At 32.4% G+C, this 19,109-nt stretch overlaps 1 protein-coding gene across 4 annotated transcripts in view; it reads right to left on the minus strand.

Annotated features, from left to right (window-relative positions):
• Positions 1–15,557, minus strand: part of LOC113393916 (protein-L-histidine N-pros-methyltransferase) — a 49,314-nt gene extending 33,757 nt beyond the window's left edge. The window contains exons 1-2 of one of the 4 annotated variants that reach the window (XM_026631032.2): positions 12,875–13,068; positions 12,528–12,731 (exon numbers count right to left, since the gene is read on the minus strand). In XM_026631032.2, the coding sequence (XP_026486817.2) occupies positions 12,528–12,641 (114 nt within the window). In that variant the 5' untranslated portion in view covers positions 12,642–12,731; positions 12,875–13,068. Of the gene's footprint in view, positions 1–12,527; positions 13,069–15,403 lie in introns of those variants that run through there. The other 3 variants (XM_026631033.2, XM_026631035.2, XM_026631031.2) reach the window with 3 other exon arrangements.
• Positions 15,558–19,109: the final 3,552 nt, after the last annotated feature.

Below are 19,109 nucleotides of genomic sequence, written 5' to 3' on the forward strand. Positions count from 1 at the left end.
ACCTCACATTTTGCACTTTAAATCAAGACTAGAGATCTACAGCGGTGGTATTACTAGTGCATAAATAAAGTATTGTAATAGCCTTGAGGAAATATGAACGTCTGTGAGTCTCAATTAAAGATTAAAATGACTTATAGCTTTAAAACAATTGATTTCGATTAACACTAGACAAAGCTACTAGAAGATAAACTGTACTGTACTATCTGTACTCTATAGATTATAATCGATTTATGTACTTATACATACATAGGTACATCTGCATATTGTCAAAGAATAAAAGGCAACCGCGCTATCATAATTTTATTTATGTATGATAGAAGGGGCTTAGTTTAGCGACGTATAATTAAGCAAACTGGCTTTTTCTTATCTTTTAAGAAACATTAAATATTTCTTTTCGCTTAAATTTATAAAATTTGTATAAAATAGAATTGTAATATGAGATAATTAAACTTAGAGATTTAAATAATTTAATAAACAATTAGTCGTAGCTATGTTGGTAAGTAATTTAAAATTTTTAAACGTTGGAGTCAAGACGTGCTATTTGTGTATCTGCATTCTATGGTATCACGAGCAGCCTGAGGGCCACCGTTGCGTAATTGTTTTGAACTCGTCTTTTAATTGTTCTATCGGGGGACGGGATTTATGGGCTCACGTGACCTCGAGACACGAAGGCATTCAGATTCATTTTCACTATTATTTCCGCACGCCAGACCATGGGAATGCATCCCGACAATAGCAATTTTAATCAAAGATCACTCGTTCTTGCCCAATAGAATTAACATTTAGAATAATTGAATCCATTGTTTTTGTTTATGTAACTCTGGGTGGCCGTTACGGCACTCTGTTGTTAAATTTAATCAGTATTTTGTAATCGTGGATTCGGTAGAAAATAGTATCAACAATTTAAACATTGTTTTCAAACATCGAACTTAGTTTAGTTGTAATTGGATATTGATGTAGTAAAAGTTGACACGTGGAGGTGTTCGGGGTGTAGCCTGAGCACCTATGAGATGCAGTGTGATTTGCGCGTGGGCACGCGCTCGAAAGATTTACGAGTGTATTTAAACTGGTTTTACATTAAGCTCCAACTGAGCCGATTTGATCGTAAAATCAGCCGTTATGTCTCGAGACAATATCGTGGCTGCTTACCACCCAGGCCGAATGTTAAATTAACTCCAGGTTAACTATAGGTCAGGTTTGTGGCCGAATTGATTTCACTTTTTGCAAGATTTTATCTCCATAGCTTTATTTCAAAACGTTTATTAAGTATGGGTTTTATTGCTGCGACGATCAACGTATAATATCTATTACTAATTTAACGCAAATATTCTTAATGTATATCTTGTTATTAAAGTAAAGACATAAGAAAAATATCTCTTTAAAATGTATACAAAAGTAACCGACGAAAGTTTATCTAATCAATATTGGATATTGATAAAAGTCAAACAATGGTCGAAGTATATAAAGCTATTTGCATACAGTTAAATTAACTGAAGCACTTATGGAGATGTTGGAATGAAAATTATTGAGCGGTAAAGAGAGCAATTAAGCGAGCTCACGCCAAGCTGATTGTGCGGACGCGGGCGACCGCTCGCCCCATTGTCCGCTGAAATTAACAGCAGTGACAAAAAGCGGCGGCTTTTGAATCTCCGTAGACTCCGCCACGAATTAAAATAACAATAAAATTGTTTTAACTTTGCAAGACATCGAGCTGTCGGCTGCTCTTTTTGCAACCACCTAACACGTGATTAAGGACAGCTTTTATTTTTTATTTTCGTCTATCTAACACAAGAAATTAACAACTATTGTTCGTTATCGTAGCCTTTTATTTCTCAGATATGCAGTAAGTTTGGTTTTTAACAAACATATAATGTTAGAAAATAAGTATAAGTGTATCTAATTTCCTAGACAGGTTAAAGCTTTCTAAACACAATTCCAAAATTAAACGACTTGTGAAATTCTTCAATAATTGCCGTTGTCATGATCCTAAATTGTGTGATTCCATCTTTCAAATCTATATTTATGATTTCCACGGTTCAAATTTCGAGCATCACAATATTTGGGCGTCAAGAGCCAATCGAATGATGGTTGATTGAATTGATTTACAAAGAAATGGAGACGGTAGAGGCGGCCTCGTCCGGCGGTATTTTTATAGCCTGTACACGTCCCAGAACGCGGTGGCGACACATTCCCGTCGAAGCTACGTTTTTGCTCGCCAAGTTTCATTAGACACCGCGCCGCGGGGAATGAGGCGTTTCCTTATAATAAATGAGTTATGCCTTTTATCAAAAAACGCTTTTTTCTATCTTAAGGCTAAAAGTTAAGACGTCAAGTAGCTTAAGACTGAATTGCATCTAGAACAATGTTGCGTGAAAGAGATTTTATTACTTTCTAAACATACCAAGTACAAAATACTAGAAATACTGATTTGTAATTTGCACATTTTTCCTGTAAATAAAACCGAAGTAATATGTCATTACGTTTACCGAACTTTCTCACTTAAGTTAAAATTAATCAAACACATAATATAACCATGTATATATTTTTTTGCCGCATGGATAGAATCTCATTTTTTAAACATATACCTATCAACTAAACTGCAGACTGGTTTCGTTTTTTAAACAAGATTTATATTCTGGGACTCTTAGGAAATAAAATAATCACAGCGGCGTCGATTTGCATACAATGGTAAAATAATTTTACGCGCGTTTCGCCGCGCTTAATTCTACTTTTTATTTGGCTTTTCGCATGCTATCTATGAATCAACAAGACTGGACCGACCGGACTGAGGTCTTTAAGTGTTAATTTTTTTTACCAAATTGGAAATTATTATGAATCTAAAATTGGAAATTATACGAGCCGCTTTATAAAAATATATTGAAAAAGTTTTGTTTCAAATTAGTTTAAATTATATAGGGGTATGAAAATTAAAAAAATAAAGCGTAGTATAAATCCATTTGACATTTTGAATACATGCTTCGATGGGAAATTCCGCATGTGGCAGACGGCGTGGCGAGGTCGCGCGGTTCACGGGCACCAACAGTCGTCTTGGCGCCGTCTACGAGCACAGATGCGTACCCTGCGTGCGACGGTACATTCCGTTTCCTATAGGTACATGCTTAGTAGAAGCTTATAATCAGTAGATGTAATAAAAACACCGCTTTTTCCTTTAACGTTATTTACATTCAGAACAAACATCGTCTGTCATAAATTCACAAAAGTGCGAGCGAAGGCCGAGTAGCAACAAAGGGGCATGACTTTTCCCGCAAAAAGATGATCCTTAATCTGATTAAATCTCCATCGCGGCGGACGTCGGACCGTGAAAGATTAATGAATATTTGTGAGAGGATTCCCGGAGCCGGGTTGGCACGTAGCACTGTCATAATCATATTAGCTGCGACCGGAGGTCGACTAGGCACGCACGCACGCACCGCTGGGCTATACTGGCTCTCTACATCGCAACGGAGGCAATACGGCACCGAGCGTGACACCTCACTTCTATTGAAACTTTACGATGTGACTACACGACAGCCGCGGTTACGGCTTAACATTGGCCACCGGTACACTTTGGCATTTTACATTCTTAAGCCTATTCAAATATTTTACAATGAGGTACATAACTTATTACAAGTATAAAAATATAAATTTTCACAGTTTAATTAATTCAAAAATAAATAAATACAAATATTAAATGATACTAAGCATCACATGCACATTATTAAGAACATTTTGAATTAATAACACACTCGATAATAGTGCACTGATGTAGATTAATTATAATCTTTTCATATGGTTATTTTTATAATAAATTGCTTTTGTGAAAATGCCAACTTTTTATAGATTAAAGAACATAAGTAGGTTTCTTTTTCAACGCGAATTAAGCATTATTTACTTATTAATGTTTTAGTTGAAGTTGTTTATAAAACTTTAGCATATTTCTTGAAATATGTAAATAATAAATAAATATTGGACAGCATCACATACATTACTCTGATCCCAATCTAAGTAGCTAAAGCACTTGTGTTATTGAAAATCAGATGTAACGACGGTACCACAAACACCCAGACCCAAGATAACATAGAAAACGAATGAACTTTTTCTACATCGACGCGGCCGGGAATCGAACCCGAGACCTCAGAGTGGCGTACCCATGAAAACCGGTGTACACACTACTCGACCACGGAGGTCGTCAAAGAAGTATGTAAGATAATATTAAAACGCCATAAACATAACATAAAACATAATCAGCCTGTAAATTTCCCACTGCTGGGCTAAGGCCTCCTCTCCCGTTGAGGAGAAGGTAACAAAAAACGCCACAAAGCTTTATTATATATCAACTATTCAGACATACAGTTGATTTTGTCGTAAAGCCATTTTATAAAATAAAATACTATTTATTTGCTTAATAAATGCGGAGTATATATATATATATATATATATATATATATATATAGATATATAATTAAATTTCGATTAATAAATAAAATAATATAAGAGCTTTCGCGGAAAATGTTAAGGAATTAAAAGTCTATTGTCTGTTACCTATGTACATACATATAAAAATACTAAGTGATAAATCTCAGATTTTTAAAAGCATAGTCGACATTTCGCATATTGGGAACGTAATAAACACACTCGTAAAAATATCAATTGAGGCCCTTAAGAAATTAAACGTGAGAATGTATTGTTTCGTAGAGGCGTGCAAAAAAACCTTGCAGCGTTAACCAGGTCGCAGGTCGTTTTCGACTAACTCTCAAACAAACAAAAGTGCCTTTAATAAAAACTGTATTTACGACATTCAGCTCATACTTTATTTTTAAATACTTCGATATTGAACGAGCGATATTTGTATAAATGTTTATAGCATTACCATATTTTTGAGGGAGAGAAATTCATCAAGAACGGTTTTAGGATAAAATTGTCGCGAATACAGAAGTGATATTCTGTAAAAACTTACTTCGTTTCTAACTCGTAAAATATTGAAAACCGATCAATGATGACTCGCTGTTTTAGTTATTTAAATGTTATAATTATTGATAAAGTCACTGTGGCATATCTGATGACATTTCAAGATTGTTTAGTGTGGCGTATTTCGAGATTGTTCTATACACAAGTTTTATTGGTCTATCATTTTTTTTAAATGACCGAATGCCGTTTAGCTATAATTAAAAAATATCGTCAAAACATAGCAAGAAAGAGCGTTAGTTTTTACATCATTATGCTAATAACTCAAAATATTGGCATTATTATACAATCTTAATAACTGGCTGTCATTGAAAATAATGATAGGTATTTATTAATGATTTCAAAACCTTATATGGTAAAGAGTAATTAAAATATAATTATACAGCCGCAGTCAAATGAAAAAAACCTTGGCATTTGATTGAGTCCAGAGGCATGAGAGCGTGTTGTTATTAACGTTTCGAAGGCAGGTAATTAATTATTTGACATTGTTTGTGGTAGCAATAAAGGGTCCATCAATGATTCAGCGAGGCGAGCTGGCGCGTGCACCGCGAGCATTATCCGCCGTAAGACATCATAAACGGGCTACCATCATCTGGTCTTATAAAAAATTCATGCTCATCTCACATTTCGTCGCCCCTCTTAATTTCGTGAGCCTCTTCTAGCTTCGTGTAAAAACTTCGGGTGTCTTTTTATGACTTTTACTGCGGTATAATTGGGAGGGGCGAGAGCTTGCGTCCCCGAGGTGACATAAATACACCCCCCACACTCCACGCTTTCAACTACTCCGACTTAATCTCATGTAAGACTATAAGGTAAGAGATGTTTTGGCAAGTGTACGTTAATTTTGTTAAGAACTGAATAGTATTTTGGCAAGCTTCTGGTAACCGTGAAAAGTTTCAAGATAAAAAAAAGTTTTGATGATACTTTATAAAGTAAAGAAAATTCATCGAAGGTCTATTACAATATCGTCGTTTGACTTTTAGTCTTTCATAAACATAACAAAATTATTTATTAAATATTTTATTAAGATATCATTTAAATTGTATCTAGTTCCCAATATTGGTAAACGAAAACCGTAGCTTTCAAGAGATAGACACCAAATGCGAATTCAATTTTAAAACTAGTAGTGATGCGCTAGGCGAGGCAGGTTCGGCGTCGAATGCATGTATTTATTTCCAAATTCCGAATAGCTTTCAATATGTAGAGGTGCGACTGACTCCCGCCTGTCGATCTCTTCCAATATAGTATCCGGGGACGTCACGAAGGCGGCACTGCTATTCGAGGCGACGACGATTGGATCGAACCAATAGTTTAGGACGCAGTATGATAGATGAGCGACGCAAAAAACATAAACGTAATTGAGATTTCTATTATGAAAATTGATAGCGATCAGTTTTTTTTCTGTTTGTTTACATAATGTGAGTGGCGACAGTGCGCTATCGCGTTTCGGAAGCAACGGCGGACGTCAATTTGTATATTGTCATTATTAGACTCAGTGCGGAAAGTTTGGTTGCGTTCATCCATCATAGTGTGACGGGTGGCCGGTCCGATATCGCGCCTAATACGTATTGATTTCCCACTTAGCGTTTTTCTTGTGAATCAAGGCGCTCCACCCTTCCGTCTGATGCTTAACGAGCAGTTTGTCCTCCACTTACGATCAACTTCGTCATAACCCTGGATTGTACGAATGCGATGATTTAACAAAGCGCGATCTGATATATTGTACACTCAATAAATTTATTTACTTTACTACTTATTAGTAAATTGCTTCTTTTAACAAACTGATTGTATTAACTAATTCATATTTAAAAAGTATTTAATAGTAGTATCATACTTAAGATTTTAAATATTAGAAGAATACTGGCGATTGAATGGTTTTTTATTTCGATACTTTGTCTGAGGACTTAGATTTGTCAAACCCATAGGCGCAAATATTTCATCAAATTATTTAAAAATATTAAATAATAAGGAAACTATGAATGATATTATTATGCATTCTAATTGATACTATACGAATAATTTTAATACCTAATAAGAATCAGTGCCACTTAAACTCAGTACCTACTACCTACGACTGTAATAAAATTTTGATAAGTCCCACGTTATCTTAACGAGTTTCACTTTAGTACTGCATCGAGAAACTTTGATTCTGATATTTCGAAAACTGTTTCAGAGATAGGAGAATAAGGAAATTTTAAATAAAAAAGTAAATGAAAATGTTACATAGGTAGCAAGTAGGCGTAAATGATATAAAAACAGAGACAAACATCTAACATAAAAATTAATATTACTTACAAAACGAACACGTTATATGTGTAACGTAATAAGTTCTTAGATAGTGTACATTTATGTAAATGCTGAAGAAAAAGATTGCGTCACCAAGGTCCCCCGTGGGGGTGGAAGCGAGAACAATGGTTTCGGTTCTCACACGTGTGGAGGATTATTTGCATTCGGAAATAAAGAGAGGAATGATAAAAGAAAGGCGCGAGAGGTCCCACCGCCTCGGGGCAGGGTGTGGGAATAAGAGGGAGGGGGAGAGGCCGGGAGGTTCCGAGGGGGGAGGGGGCTCGTTACGCGAACAATGGAGAAATAATGTACAGATTGCAGTGAGCGATGCGCCCAGTGCGACTCAGGTGTCTTAGTTGTGTGCGGACATCGCGCCTCTTGTACAGGCGATATGTAATACTGACGTACCTATATATTGTTGTACCTTCGTTACATCATTATATACCGATAGTAAGGAGTTGGAAGTCTAAGATACATAATACAAAGCTTACATCTGAGATTCAGTCTAGCGTTACTCTTTACAAAAGAATATAAATTACCTACTTACACACAGATTTTAATGTTTTTAGATAATAAAATTGCTGTAAGTTATTTATTAGATAAATAAAGGTTTCTTTGGTACTTTTACCTATCTAAGGAATAATATTTATTAAATCAAAGCGTACCTAATTCAAGTAGGCTGAAACGTGAACTTTAATCATTATTTACAGAATTTAATTAAGTTTAATTTAAAATAGTTTCTACAGAGAACAATCACGTGAAAGTTCTTTTCAATTTATTCGATTATGAATTTTGTATGTACCGCAATTATTTTAGTATTTACTTAAGTAACGAATACGTGTAATAGTAGTAATATTTATTATTATTATTAATTTTCTTTCTTAAATCGAGGAATCCTAAGATTGAAATATTTCGGTATAGAACTCGCAGCTGTGTAGTATAATGGAGCGAGCATCATTTTTTATGAAAATATAGAATTTAAAATCATGCTTAAGAATGAAATAATTAATAAACGACTGCCGCTAGATACTCCTTAGACATACCTTAGACAAGAACAAAATTACATTGAAAACTACATCTTTATCATGAGGAATTACATCGATAGCATTACACACTGTGAAAGCTGAACTAGCGAGCGTGTAGTGAGTCTAATAGGCTTCTAGCGAGGCCGAATCGTTTCGTAAAGGATGCCTTCATAGGAAGCGCAAGCAATCACAACACAATCACCCCATCCTCGCATGACACCGAAAACGTCCTCGTTCATAAGTATAAATTAAACCATTTAGAATGGTCGCCCGGCACCGACCGACCGACGATTAACGGAAACGTCTACTTAACTAATTTATCCCCGGGTAGTTTTAACAGAATGGATAGCAGTGATTACGGCTGATGGCGAAGATTGCCTGATGCGGCTGAGTTTGTGCGTACGCAATATGCACTTGAGGAAAAATTTGAATTTATAATTTTTAATACTGTATTATTTCAAAAAAATGATTTATGACATTCTCACGTATGTTATAAAGTTTAAATAAAAAAATCAAACATAATAAGATGATTATTATATGCGATTAGTGTAGCGGTCAAACTTTTAGTAATGAAAACTTTAGATATAATATTTCTAAAATTCAAAAGATTTTATTTAAACTTTTATAAAAAGAAAGCATAATTTATCATTGTAATAAATATCCTTTAGTGAACCCTATTTTATAGACTATCAGCATTATTGATCTCAAAGAACATTTATAATATGTTCGAGTTAATACAATGTCGCGAACTAGTCATAATATCGGCCACCCATTATTATGAAGCAGCTTATACGATAGTCAGATGTTTGTAATCCCGCAAGCCCGCGACATTTTAATAACATTGATCAAATAGAACAAAAGTATGTGGACCGAGCACTCGACAGAGATGAAAGTTAAAAGGGTCGCGGGGGGCTCGTGGAGGGGGGAAGGAGAGCGGGTTGAATGTCTTATTCCCTCCACAATTCAGAGGTATTTCGTGTTTTTCATACGCAAATATATCCTCGTTACCGAAGCACACGTGAGTCCCGATTGCATGTATCTACGCTACATATATAAGTTCGCCTCTATGATGGTTGTAAGTGAAAGTGTTTTCATCAATAGAATACATTTTGAACATGTTTTCATAAGAGACAACTAAATTATGAAAACCGTAAATAAGCACGTACTTTTTTATCCAAATACATTTTGAACTAAGTGTGCCTTAGAGAGGTACATTTCTTTAATTAAATTATTAAATTGTTAAACAAGTCAACATATTCCTTCAAAACACATTTTATTCATCATTTATGGAAAATGTTACCAGAAACGCGTTGCCAAAAAAGTTTATTTTTAAGACAGTTCATCACGCAATATTTTTTTTCTGACTACTTCTACAACATAATCATTTATATTAATAAATTAGAAACTCCAGACATTATTATATTATTATCTACATTTGAAGGTTTTTGTAATATATCACGTGACGACTAATTATATTTCTCAATCTTTTTTCATGAGTCTTACGCTGTCTCAGTGATTTTCTCTACTATTTTTATTAACTATTTTTTTTAAAATATAATATATTTAAAAAAAATGCGATTTTAAAATGAGTTTATTAAGATAATTTGCGACATAATAATGAGAGTTGATTTATTAAAGAAAAATAATGGGTTCAAAATACCTATTACATCTATTGTCTTGTTTAGAAGTTTGAAATACGAAACAGCCGCCTGATTGACTTAACTATTGTTAAGACCTATGGACTTAAAGGAAAATAATCCTTTTAAAAAACCACTATCTAAATACGTTGCTTTTAATTATAATCAAATAAAAACTTAAGTGTTAAGTTTAAAAAACGTTTAAGTGCCTTTTCTTTTTAGCTGCTTACTATGTCCTACTATTAGTTATTAAATATTTTTTTTACTATCACATAAGGGACATATGTTGAAAACGTCATCATCAGAGTTACTTTCATATTCTACATTCTAATATAGTAGCATAAATGGATGACTGTTATAATTTAGCTGATGTTAGACACGGGTGCTCGGAATGGTTATGGTCTTGTTCTTTTTGATGCAATTAAGTATATTTGATAAAATATGGAATATTTGAATATTCGAAGGTGAATTAAAACGTTTTTATGTAAATAGTTATATAAATATTTTATACATATATAATCTTTTTGGAGGTAGTTTGATATTTGTTTTAAATATTTTCAATGACACAATATTTGTTATCATTTTCACTTGATTTCGTCACGTAATTTGATTTCTGCCTACATAATGAGTAATACAATTGGTGCAAAGAGTTGTTAAAAACCAAAAAAATCTGGAGTAAAGCCAGTTAAGTGCATCATAATGTAACTGTACCAGAATAAACTGCCTACATTTTTTTTGGATATGCAGTAGATATTCGATAATGATGATTATGATAAGCGGGAAAAATACTCTAAAGATGGCACCTTTTTATAAATTAAAAAATAACTACTTCTATAACTAGCTAACGGCAGTACCATGTTTGCCACAAGTGCACAAAAGGCCCGGGCTCAGGACCCTCATTCTCAGGGGGTAAGAGTAGAGGGTCTTGCGGGCAAGATGTAAAAAAAACAATTTCAAGACAAAGAAAAAACTTAGGTGGTCCACGATTTCTATACTGTAAGAAGCAAACAAAACCACATATTGTTGGGTGTCCTACAGGCCGGGAATAAGCCTAGCACATATCAACTCAAAGTGGGTTATTTACTTTCTTTTATGTTTAATTGGTATTATTTATACTTAAAATTCTTTCTAACATCAAGCAGTAAATAAAGTAAAACAAAGACAATACAAAACATAGACAAATTATATTATAATAACTAAAAAATTTAACTCCAATAATACACTCCAGTTCTGTCAAAATACATAATTATTAATGTAATATTAATCTTTCCGATATAAATGTCCCACTTTTAAACAATGGCTTGTAAAAATATTGAGTGTAAAGAGTACAATAAAATATACTTGTATGGTATAAGCTTTAGTAATCGGGGTGAGGTACAGTTTTATTTGAACAGAATTAATAAAATATTTAGAATTAACTAAAGGAGAATGAAATATTGGCTAATTATTGAAAACTAGGTAAAATTGGTGACAAGTTATTAATCAGGTCAAAGTTACACTTTAATGTTTTAATAACAACAATGCAATATTTTTCAGAAATGACAAAACATATGTATAATATAAGACCAAACTTTGATTTAAATTGTGGCATATGAAACAAAACTATTTTTTCTTAATCCAACAAATACTGCCAAATCTATTGTACAAAATCTTTATAAACTAAGTTGACAGTACTAAGAATGCTGTTATTTCTTTCTCATGTAAAGTGTTAAAATATATAGACAATTTATTTGTCTTTGTAAATTTTTAAGCTTAGGGCTGGTAATACAACAAAATAATAAAAAATATGACAGCATGGACCATTGATTCATTTTAGGTATATAAAAGTAATTATATTTTATTCAGTTTTGACAATTTTTGTTTAATGTATTTTGGAGCATATGTTTTAGATTTCACTTGATGGTGACTACAACATCCTAGACATCTGCTACATGAATGCAGGCTTATGGTGCTACAACTTGCAGGTGCATTTCCGGCCTTTCAGGTAGACTCTTTTCTTTAAAGCTCCCAAGTCATTAATATTATTATTCTTATTTTAAAGCAAATAAAATTATATTTCATATTTTATTTTCAGTAAGCAAAACAAACAAAGCAAAAGTATTTTAACAAATGTGAAAGATATTTATACAGTATGTATTTATTTTGGTGCATGAACCTAATTAGAGTATTACCTTTTTAGTGATGGCTAGTCCTTTAAAAAGGCTATTTTTGGCCGAGGTTTGTTATATCTCTATATTTCATATAAAGATTGATTTAAAAAAGTACAGGAACATTGATTAAATAGTTAATGAATAATATTACATTTTTCATATTATGATATTTCAAATTTTAATTCTAAAGTAAGCTGCCTCAACTTTTATCAAGCAATCAATGAATGTTTATTCCTTTAAGAGGATATGAATTCACAAAAAGTATAAATCCGAAGTTACTCTTATAAATAATTTAAATATGTGCTTAATTTAATTTGTAGCCAAGAACATATTATGGTTTCATAATTTAGATCATTCGCAAATCAAGCACCTATCCAAATTATTTATTATTATCTATTATCTGTATGGTAAACTATCAGTAATATAAAAATATCTGCATTTAATATCTTATTAAGTTTTCTTACCTCATGTTGATCAAACTCCTGCAGGTGGCGGTCATTTCTTTGTTTCTCATATAAAGCCCGAGCTAATGCACTTCTCGGACGATATAAACCATTTAAAGCCCAATGATTTGCCATTTCTTCATTCTCTAGTTCTTTTATTCGAGTTATTCTTGGAATTTCGTTTGTATCATTACATTCATTTCTTAAGCAGATTTGTTGATACTCCTTTGTACAATAAGAGTAATTATCAAGTTTTGAGCAAGTGTAACAAGTTTGTTGCAAGTAAACACGATACACTAATGAAAAATGTACAGTAAACCAAAAAATAAACAACATTTACTGTTGTCGTTGGATTATTGTGTAAGTACCTTTTTAATATAACCTCAATCTGTATTTCTCTGATGAAACTTTATCATTTACCGCTTTGATTCTTTGAATTTTCTATAGTATTATAGATTTATACAGGATTTAGGGTAAAAATACATTATTTTCAATAAAAATAACGATAAACTTACAAGAAAAGGAATTTATTATGAACTGTCAGTCGGTCGACAGTGTCAATGTCAAGTTTATTTTGTTTTCAAAGTCGTAGCGTTTATGAGGAATGTTAAAAATTTAAGAGATTTGAATTTATTTTATTTATTAATTGTTAATTTTTACAAATAGTTACAATTCATTCACATTTACCTAAAGATATAATATTTCAAACACTAAAGTATCAAGACTGGTCTTGATGGAAGTAACCTTTTGTTGTCTACGTAAAATGTTTTGTATCGTTATCTTTTATATATGTAAATGCGCTAATCCTTAAATAAAGCTGTTTTCTAATCTAAGGTATTAATACAGATATTAATTTCCAATTACATATTAATTTAATATTTGCTTATAAGATCCATCCTAAGATGTTTAATTTTCATAAAAATAAAATAAGCATAATACAGAAAGCCCTTCGTATCTAATAAATTTAAATATAATAAATATAACTAGTAAGTAGGGTACAAACCGTTCGTTGTTTGGATTCAACCGATGCCCTCGCAACAATTTCACGTAAAACGGTATTCATCATTTTGCTTTCACAAACTTCTCCGCGTTGTACAACGACCGTAAGTAGTTATTATTTGTAAAACCGTGTATCTATCTGTATACTCAGTAGATACATTGAACGAAATAAAGGCACAAGCAACTATTTAATTTGTTATAACTTCCTGGTACATTGTTCGGTAAGAGATAGACTATTTTGTAGATGTATTTTTCGATTAAAGATCGATGAAATCTAAAACCTGGTTCGGCCTTGGCCGTGACCGACCGTTCACTATCTTACCGGTGTGCTTGACCACTTCTTGAAGACGTCGACAAAAACGAGTGCTTTTGAATGCGAAACCAATGGATTGTTTACTATTTTTATACTTTTTCTTTTTAACTTTTACACTTACTTCTTAGTGACAAGATATTTGAAGGATAGATATTTTTTATTAATCAACGCATTTACTCCAAATATTTTCAGTTTGTTGTCTGTAACAAATTTTTATCAAACTTGGAACATTATGATCTGTATCGAACCAATCGATCACTACTCCCTTAATATATATTGTAATATCTCTGCAAGCAATGGCACAAATTTAAAGAGTAATTCTTGTTCACTATTAATAAAATATATATGTTATCTTTTTTGAAATGTTGTTTAGTTTCCTATTTATTAAGCAAAAAAAAAATACCATATTTTACTTAGAAAATATAGATGAAAGTATTCGCAGCCGCGGATTTTTTGTTTCCGTAAATATTTTGGAAGTCTACAAAGGTTACATACATAGTCCTCTTCGGCGTTTGCTTGGAAAGCTCCTGGACACTAAAAGGTATGAATATGTTGGCACATTTTAAGCTATATCTCAAAAATAAACTATTTCAATACATACAGAGATTATTTCTATTTCATTTATGATAATATTTTGCAGATCCATTTCAATTGCATTGGTTTTACTGTTTTATACAAACAAACCTATTAAGTTACCTGTCTATGATTTTTTTTTAACTATTAATAAATTCTATAATTATGTGTAAAGTAAATACTTTACACAAAATTATAATATTTATATAAAAATAATATAATACGTAAGAAACGTTCTTGGTTAGTTTTTTTTTTATAAAAAGCATATATTTAAAAGTCAATTTCCATAATAGTACTTATTGAACAATAAGTTACGTTATCGAAGAAAACTCTAATTCCAAAAATTAAATTCGATTAAATAATATGTATCATAGGGATGGAGTTTTCAAAATATTGTTTTTGAATGCTGACTTCGCTTGACACTATTAAAAGTAATAATTAGATTATTAAGAAGATAAGGAAAATTTTGTTTCCAGCATATTTATATATATATAGTGTATTTTTTTTGTCAAATTTAGTATCATTAGAAAGGTCTTGACCTAAATTTGAGGCTTTTAAAGAGTTATATGCCCAGTTTACCCTGTACCCTGCAACAGCTAATTTAAAGTGATAAGTTTTCTCGGCGGTCACATATGAACTGCTGGTTGCTAGATTAATATTATTGTAATAAATAATTAATTTGCAATAAATTACCTAACGCTTACCAGTTGGTTTTTTAATTGTTGTTTTAACAAAGCAAAATCATCGGCAGACGTTGTCTGGTAAGTTTTTAGTATTTTTTTCAGTTAGGAAATACAAAAAAACGGTTTACTCATTTATTAATATAGATTTATGCTTTAGGGTATAAATATAATATAGATTGGTGAAGTTCTATATATATTTATAATTTTAAATATACTACCGTTTTTAAGGGATTACGTTAATTATTCTATACGATCTATTTAAAACAATAAGACTATTTTTAAAAAGTATATATAATTCTATTTTTTAATAATTCAATTTTAGTACTCACATCTTCTTGTACTTCTGGTATTCTTAATTGTTGAAAGTTATAAGTCATTGCAAATCAGTTATCACTAATAAAAACAAAATTACTAAATATAGGTTATGTTTTTGTAAATTTTACACTGACTTGAAGTGAGCCGCGTTCAAATGATACTTCGGACCAGTTCGATAGAGAAGAGTTGCGTGATAATGTTAAAAGTGATAAAGATGTAGCTAGATAAAACACTAAGTATAGACAGATAAGAAATTAGTTTGGATTGTGTTACTTATTTTTATGATAAGTAGGCATTTTTTTGATAATTTAATTGTTGATACGAGCCTATTTTAGGTCATGTATAATAAGATTGAGAATTTGACGTCATATCTTAGAGAACTATTAAGTAAATAATACCATTGTAATGTTATTTTACACGACGTCTGGGCTTATGTTTTTGTATTAAACTTTAATTTTTATTGTAATAGTTTATGTCCATAAGTTATATTAAGCCCTTGTAAGAAATGCATTAATGCTATATGTTTTAAAAAGAAAACTAAAATTTTAGATTTCTTTAGATATTAGAATGCGAATATTTAAATAACCGTCACAACTGAATTTATACGAGCATTATTATTACATTATTTGCTTCACTATCAACAATTCATGTTGTGCTTGCAGTGAAAAGGAAGGATCGAGAAGAAACCTTCCCGTTTCGGATAATTGGAACATTGTAGTGAAATGAGCTCCAAGCCATGTCTTGTAAAAGTGACGAGGCGTTAGCCCAGCGGTGGGATATTTTAGATTCTGTTACTTACTTTACATCTTATAAAACATTACTAGTAGTGGCTATGACGAGTGGCAGATATAAAATAGGATAAATTTATATATTTATTTATCAAAACTGTACAGATATCATTACAGTACATGGTTGTTCTAATTCGATAATACAACACGTTTAATAACAATATTTCAAATTAGTTAGCATATATACTTTATGCATATACTAATTGCAACAAAATAAAGTTATAATGTAATGTTGATAATTATAAAATATTTAAAGTTTAAGTTTACAATTTTTTATATCTTTAAGTCTCTGCTGTGATTGTTTGTCTGTCTGAACGCGTCCAAAACTACCAAACGGATTTTCGTACGATTTTCATCAACGGACGGTTGGTTTTGTGTATAATGGCTGAAAAATTACGATCATTGTTGAAGATTTCGGAAAAGATCATTCCGACTGGGAGTTTTAGTGGAGTGTGCCGTGTTAACCCAGTACAACAGTATATTACGGTATGAATGTATTATATAGGATATCACACGAAGTTCCGTTCCAAAAGATTCGATCATAACACTATAGGTATGCGATTATGCTAATAAAAATAATAAGTGTATTTCGTATATATATATATATATATATATATATATATATAAGTATAAAAGAGTAAAAATAGTTTTAAAATATGTACATAGGCACTTTAAAGGCAATATATACTACTATTACCAACCATGGAGATAGCTGATGTGGAGCCAATGGCTATTCTTAAAATCAGAACACGGAACGGAAAATTACCTATTGATCTTTATCTAATTATAAACAAACAGACACATTTTTTTTTAATGTATATCCACTACTTTAAACTAACTTTTGCCTAGTTACGCGCATATGCTTTTTTAAGCCATATCATCTTTGATCTAATCAAGGAGGTTAAGTATCATTACTTATTAAAATACCTTATGATTGCATGTTTTTTTGCTAAGTTGCAGTAAGAAAAGTTTATAGACCGGTGTTTTTGTCTTATTACATGCATAACAAGATATCTTCCTGACCGTTATCGAGCTCAACGACTAGTCTACGCTGGAGATTTTATGGTCATGCTCATGTGTGTGCTCCAAACACAAGTGCACTCTCTACTTCCTTGCACAAAGAACGAAACAGTAATAAAATGTACTGTATTTTTAATTTGTAAATATTGATGGATTGATCATTTTTTTTTTGTCAAAAAAGCAATTCGTAAAGTAAGTTGTTGAGATATTTTTAATCTGAATGCAATTAAAATAAAAATCAAAACAATAGCTAATTTTGTGCAAGTTCAATATGGGTTCTCGATCACGCGCGGATTGCCTGAAGCGCGCCTGCGCCGGCGCACGCGGGACATTTAAAATAATTACAAGCCATCGGAGAAACGTAACAGCCAGTGTTTTGAGACCATTACTTATTTTTTAATTCCAAAAATTATTTTAAAAGCGCACACTTAGTGATTGAGTGCTATACGAACAGAGGGACATTTATTTTTTATTTTTATGGAATAACTTTCACGGCAATGTTGTTAATAATTTACATTATTATTAAAATATTACCTTCGGCGAATTACGCTCATTTTTCTTATAAATAACAAAATTTAGTTAAACTTGAGTGCAGACATAAAGCCAGATACTTTTAAATATCCATCTCAGTTATAATTACTCCTATTGTTAAAGTTCACGATAAGGTGTTTTAAAACAAAAGCAAGTGGTCAGTTTAATTTAAATCCGTGCTCGTAGTTTTTGCACCCTCAACCGCATTCTCACAGCGGCGAGACTTGATGCACTTCACTTCTGATTGGATCATTACCGAGTTCATCATACCCCGTGCGATCCTCGGGCTACGACAGAGAGGGAGATACCTACCTTCTTCGAGAAGAAAGAGCCGCACACAGCACGGCCACATCGCCCAGGAATTATTTCATATCATGATTATTGGAACTTTATTGCACTCTGTAACTAACAATTGACATTAGGAAATGCAATTTCATATTGATTTCGTAATCTTGTCCGTCGTTTATTTTTATCAATGCAGCAAATCTTTCTATGATTTGCGGCTAACCATCGTCGGTCATGTTTGTTGTTTTATTGTGGTGTACATTCCGAGAAAATGTCATTAAAAGCTCGATAGGGGATTAAGCCGGTTAAATTTTCACGTAGCACGGCAGGAAATCGGTTTAACCGTCACAAAGGGTGGGAAGAAACCGAGAAATTATCTTTTAGTCGGAGTTAAAACCGCTAAACGGGCAATTACACGTTACAGATTGGGTTATAAAGTGATCAAAAAATAATAATTTTTCACACCGGCCGGAAGGTGTCGTGGCGATCACGTACGTTCGCCGCAATGTTCTGGACCTTCTCTGATTTCGGCACGAATACAGTCATCACGTTTCTAATAAAAATCCCTCAGCCAGACATCTGTCGTATTGCGTAACCGCATTTATTGCAGTTAATGGTCGCCTTTACTTGCGTTAATTTAGGACCGAGTTGGGTCTATACCCATAACTCGACTTGTTATCGTCAAAATATATTTTCGTGCTTATCGTTTGCACAAATTTTTCACTGCGAGCACTTAACAGTGTCATTATCTGTAATTATCGAGGACGGCGCTGTAGGGTATACATTGTTGGATTCAGTTTATGATAGAACTAATTTAAGTAAGAATACATCACAATAGCTAATCATTATTTCGGTTTCAAAGCAAAGATCCGATTTTAAGGCTAATTGGTTTTATATATAATTTACTAGGACAGCATAAACGGTAAGCATTACTATAGAGATGGATCGGAATTAAATATAATTCGTATAATCGTAGCTCGGGCAATAATACAATAAGACAAAAGCATAGTACGAGTGCGGCCGACATTAGTGAGGGAACGAAGGATTTCAATTTTGAACGTGATGAGGCGAGTTTTCATTTACGTACTGTGTTCGA

This window comes from Vanessa tameamea, chromosome 16, assembly GCF_037043105.1.
Source record: "Vanessa tameamea isolate UH-Manoa-2023 chromosome 16, ilVanTame1 primary haplotype, whole genome shotgun sequence".
In the NCBI taxonomy this organism is placed as follows: Eukaryota; Metazoa; Arthropoda; class Insecta; order Lepidoptera; family Nymphalidae; genus Vanessa; species Vanessa tameamea.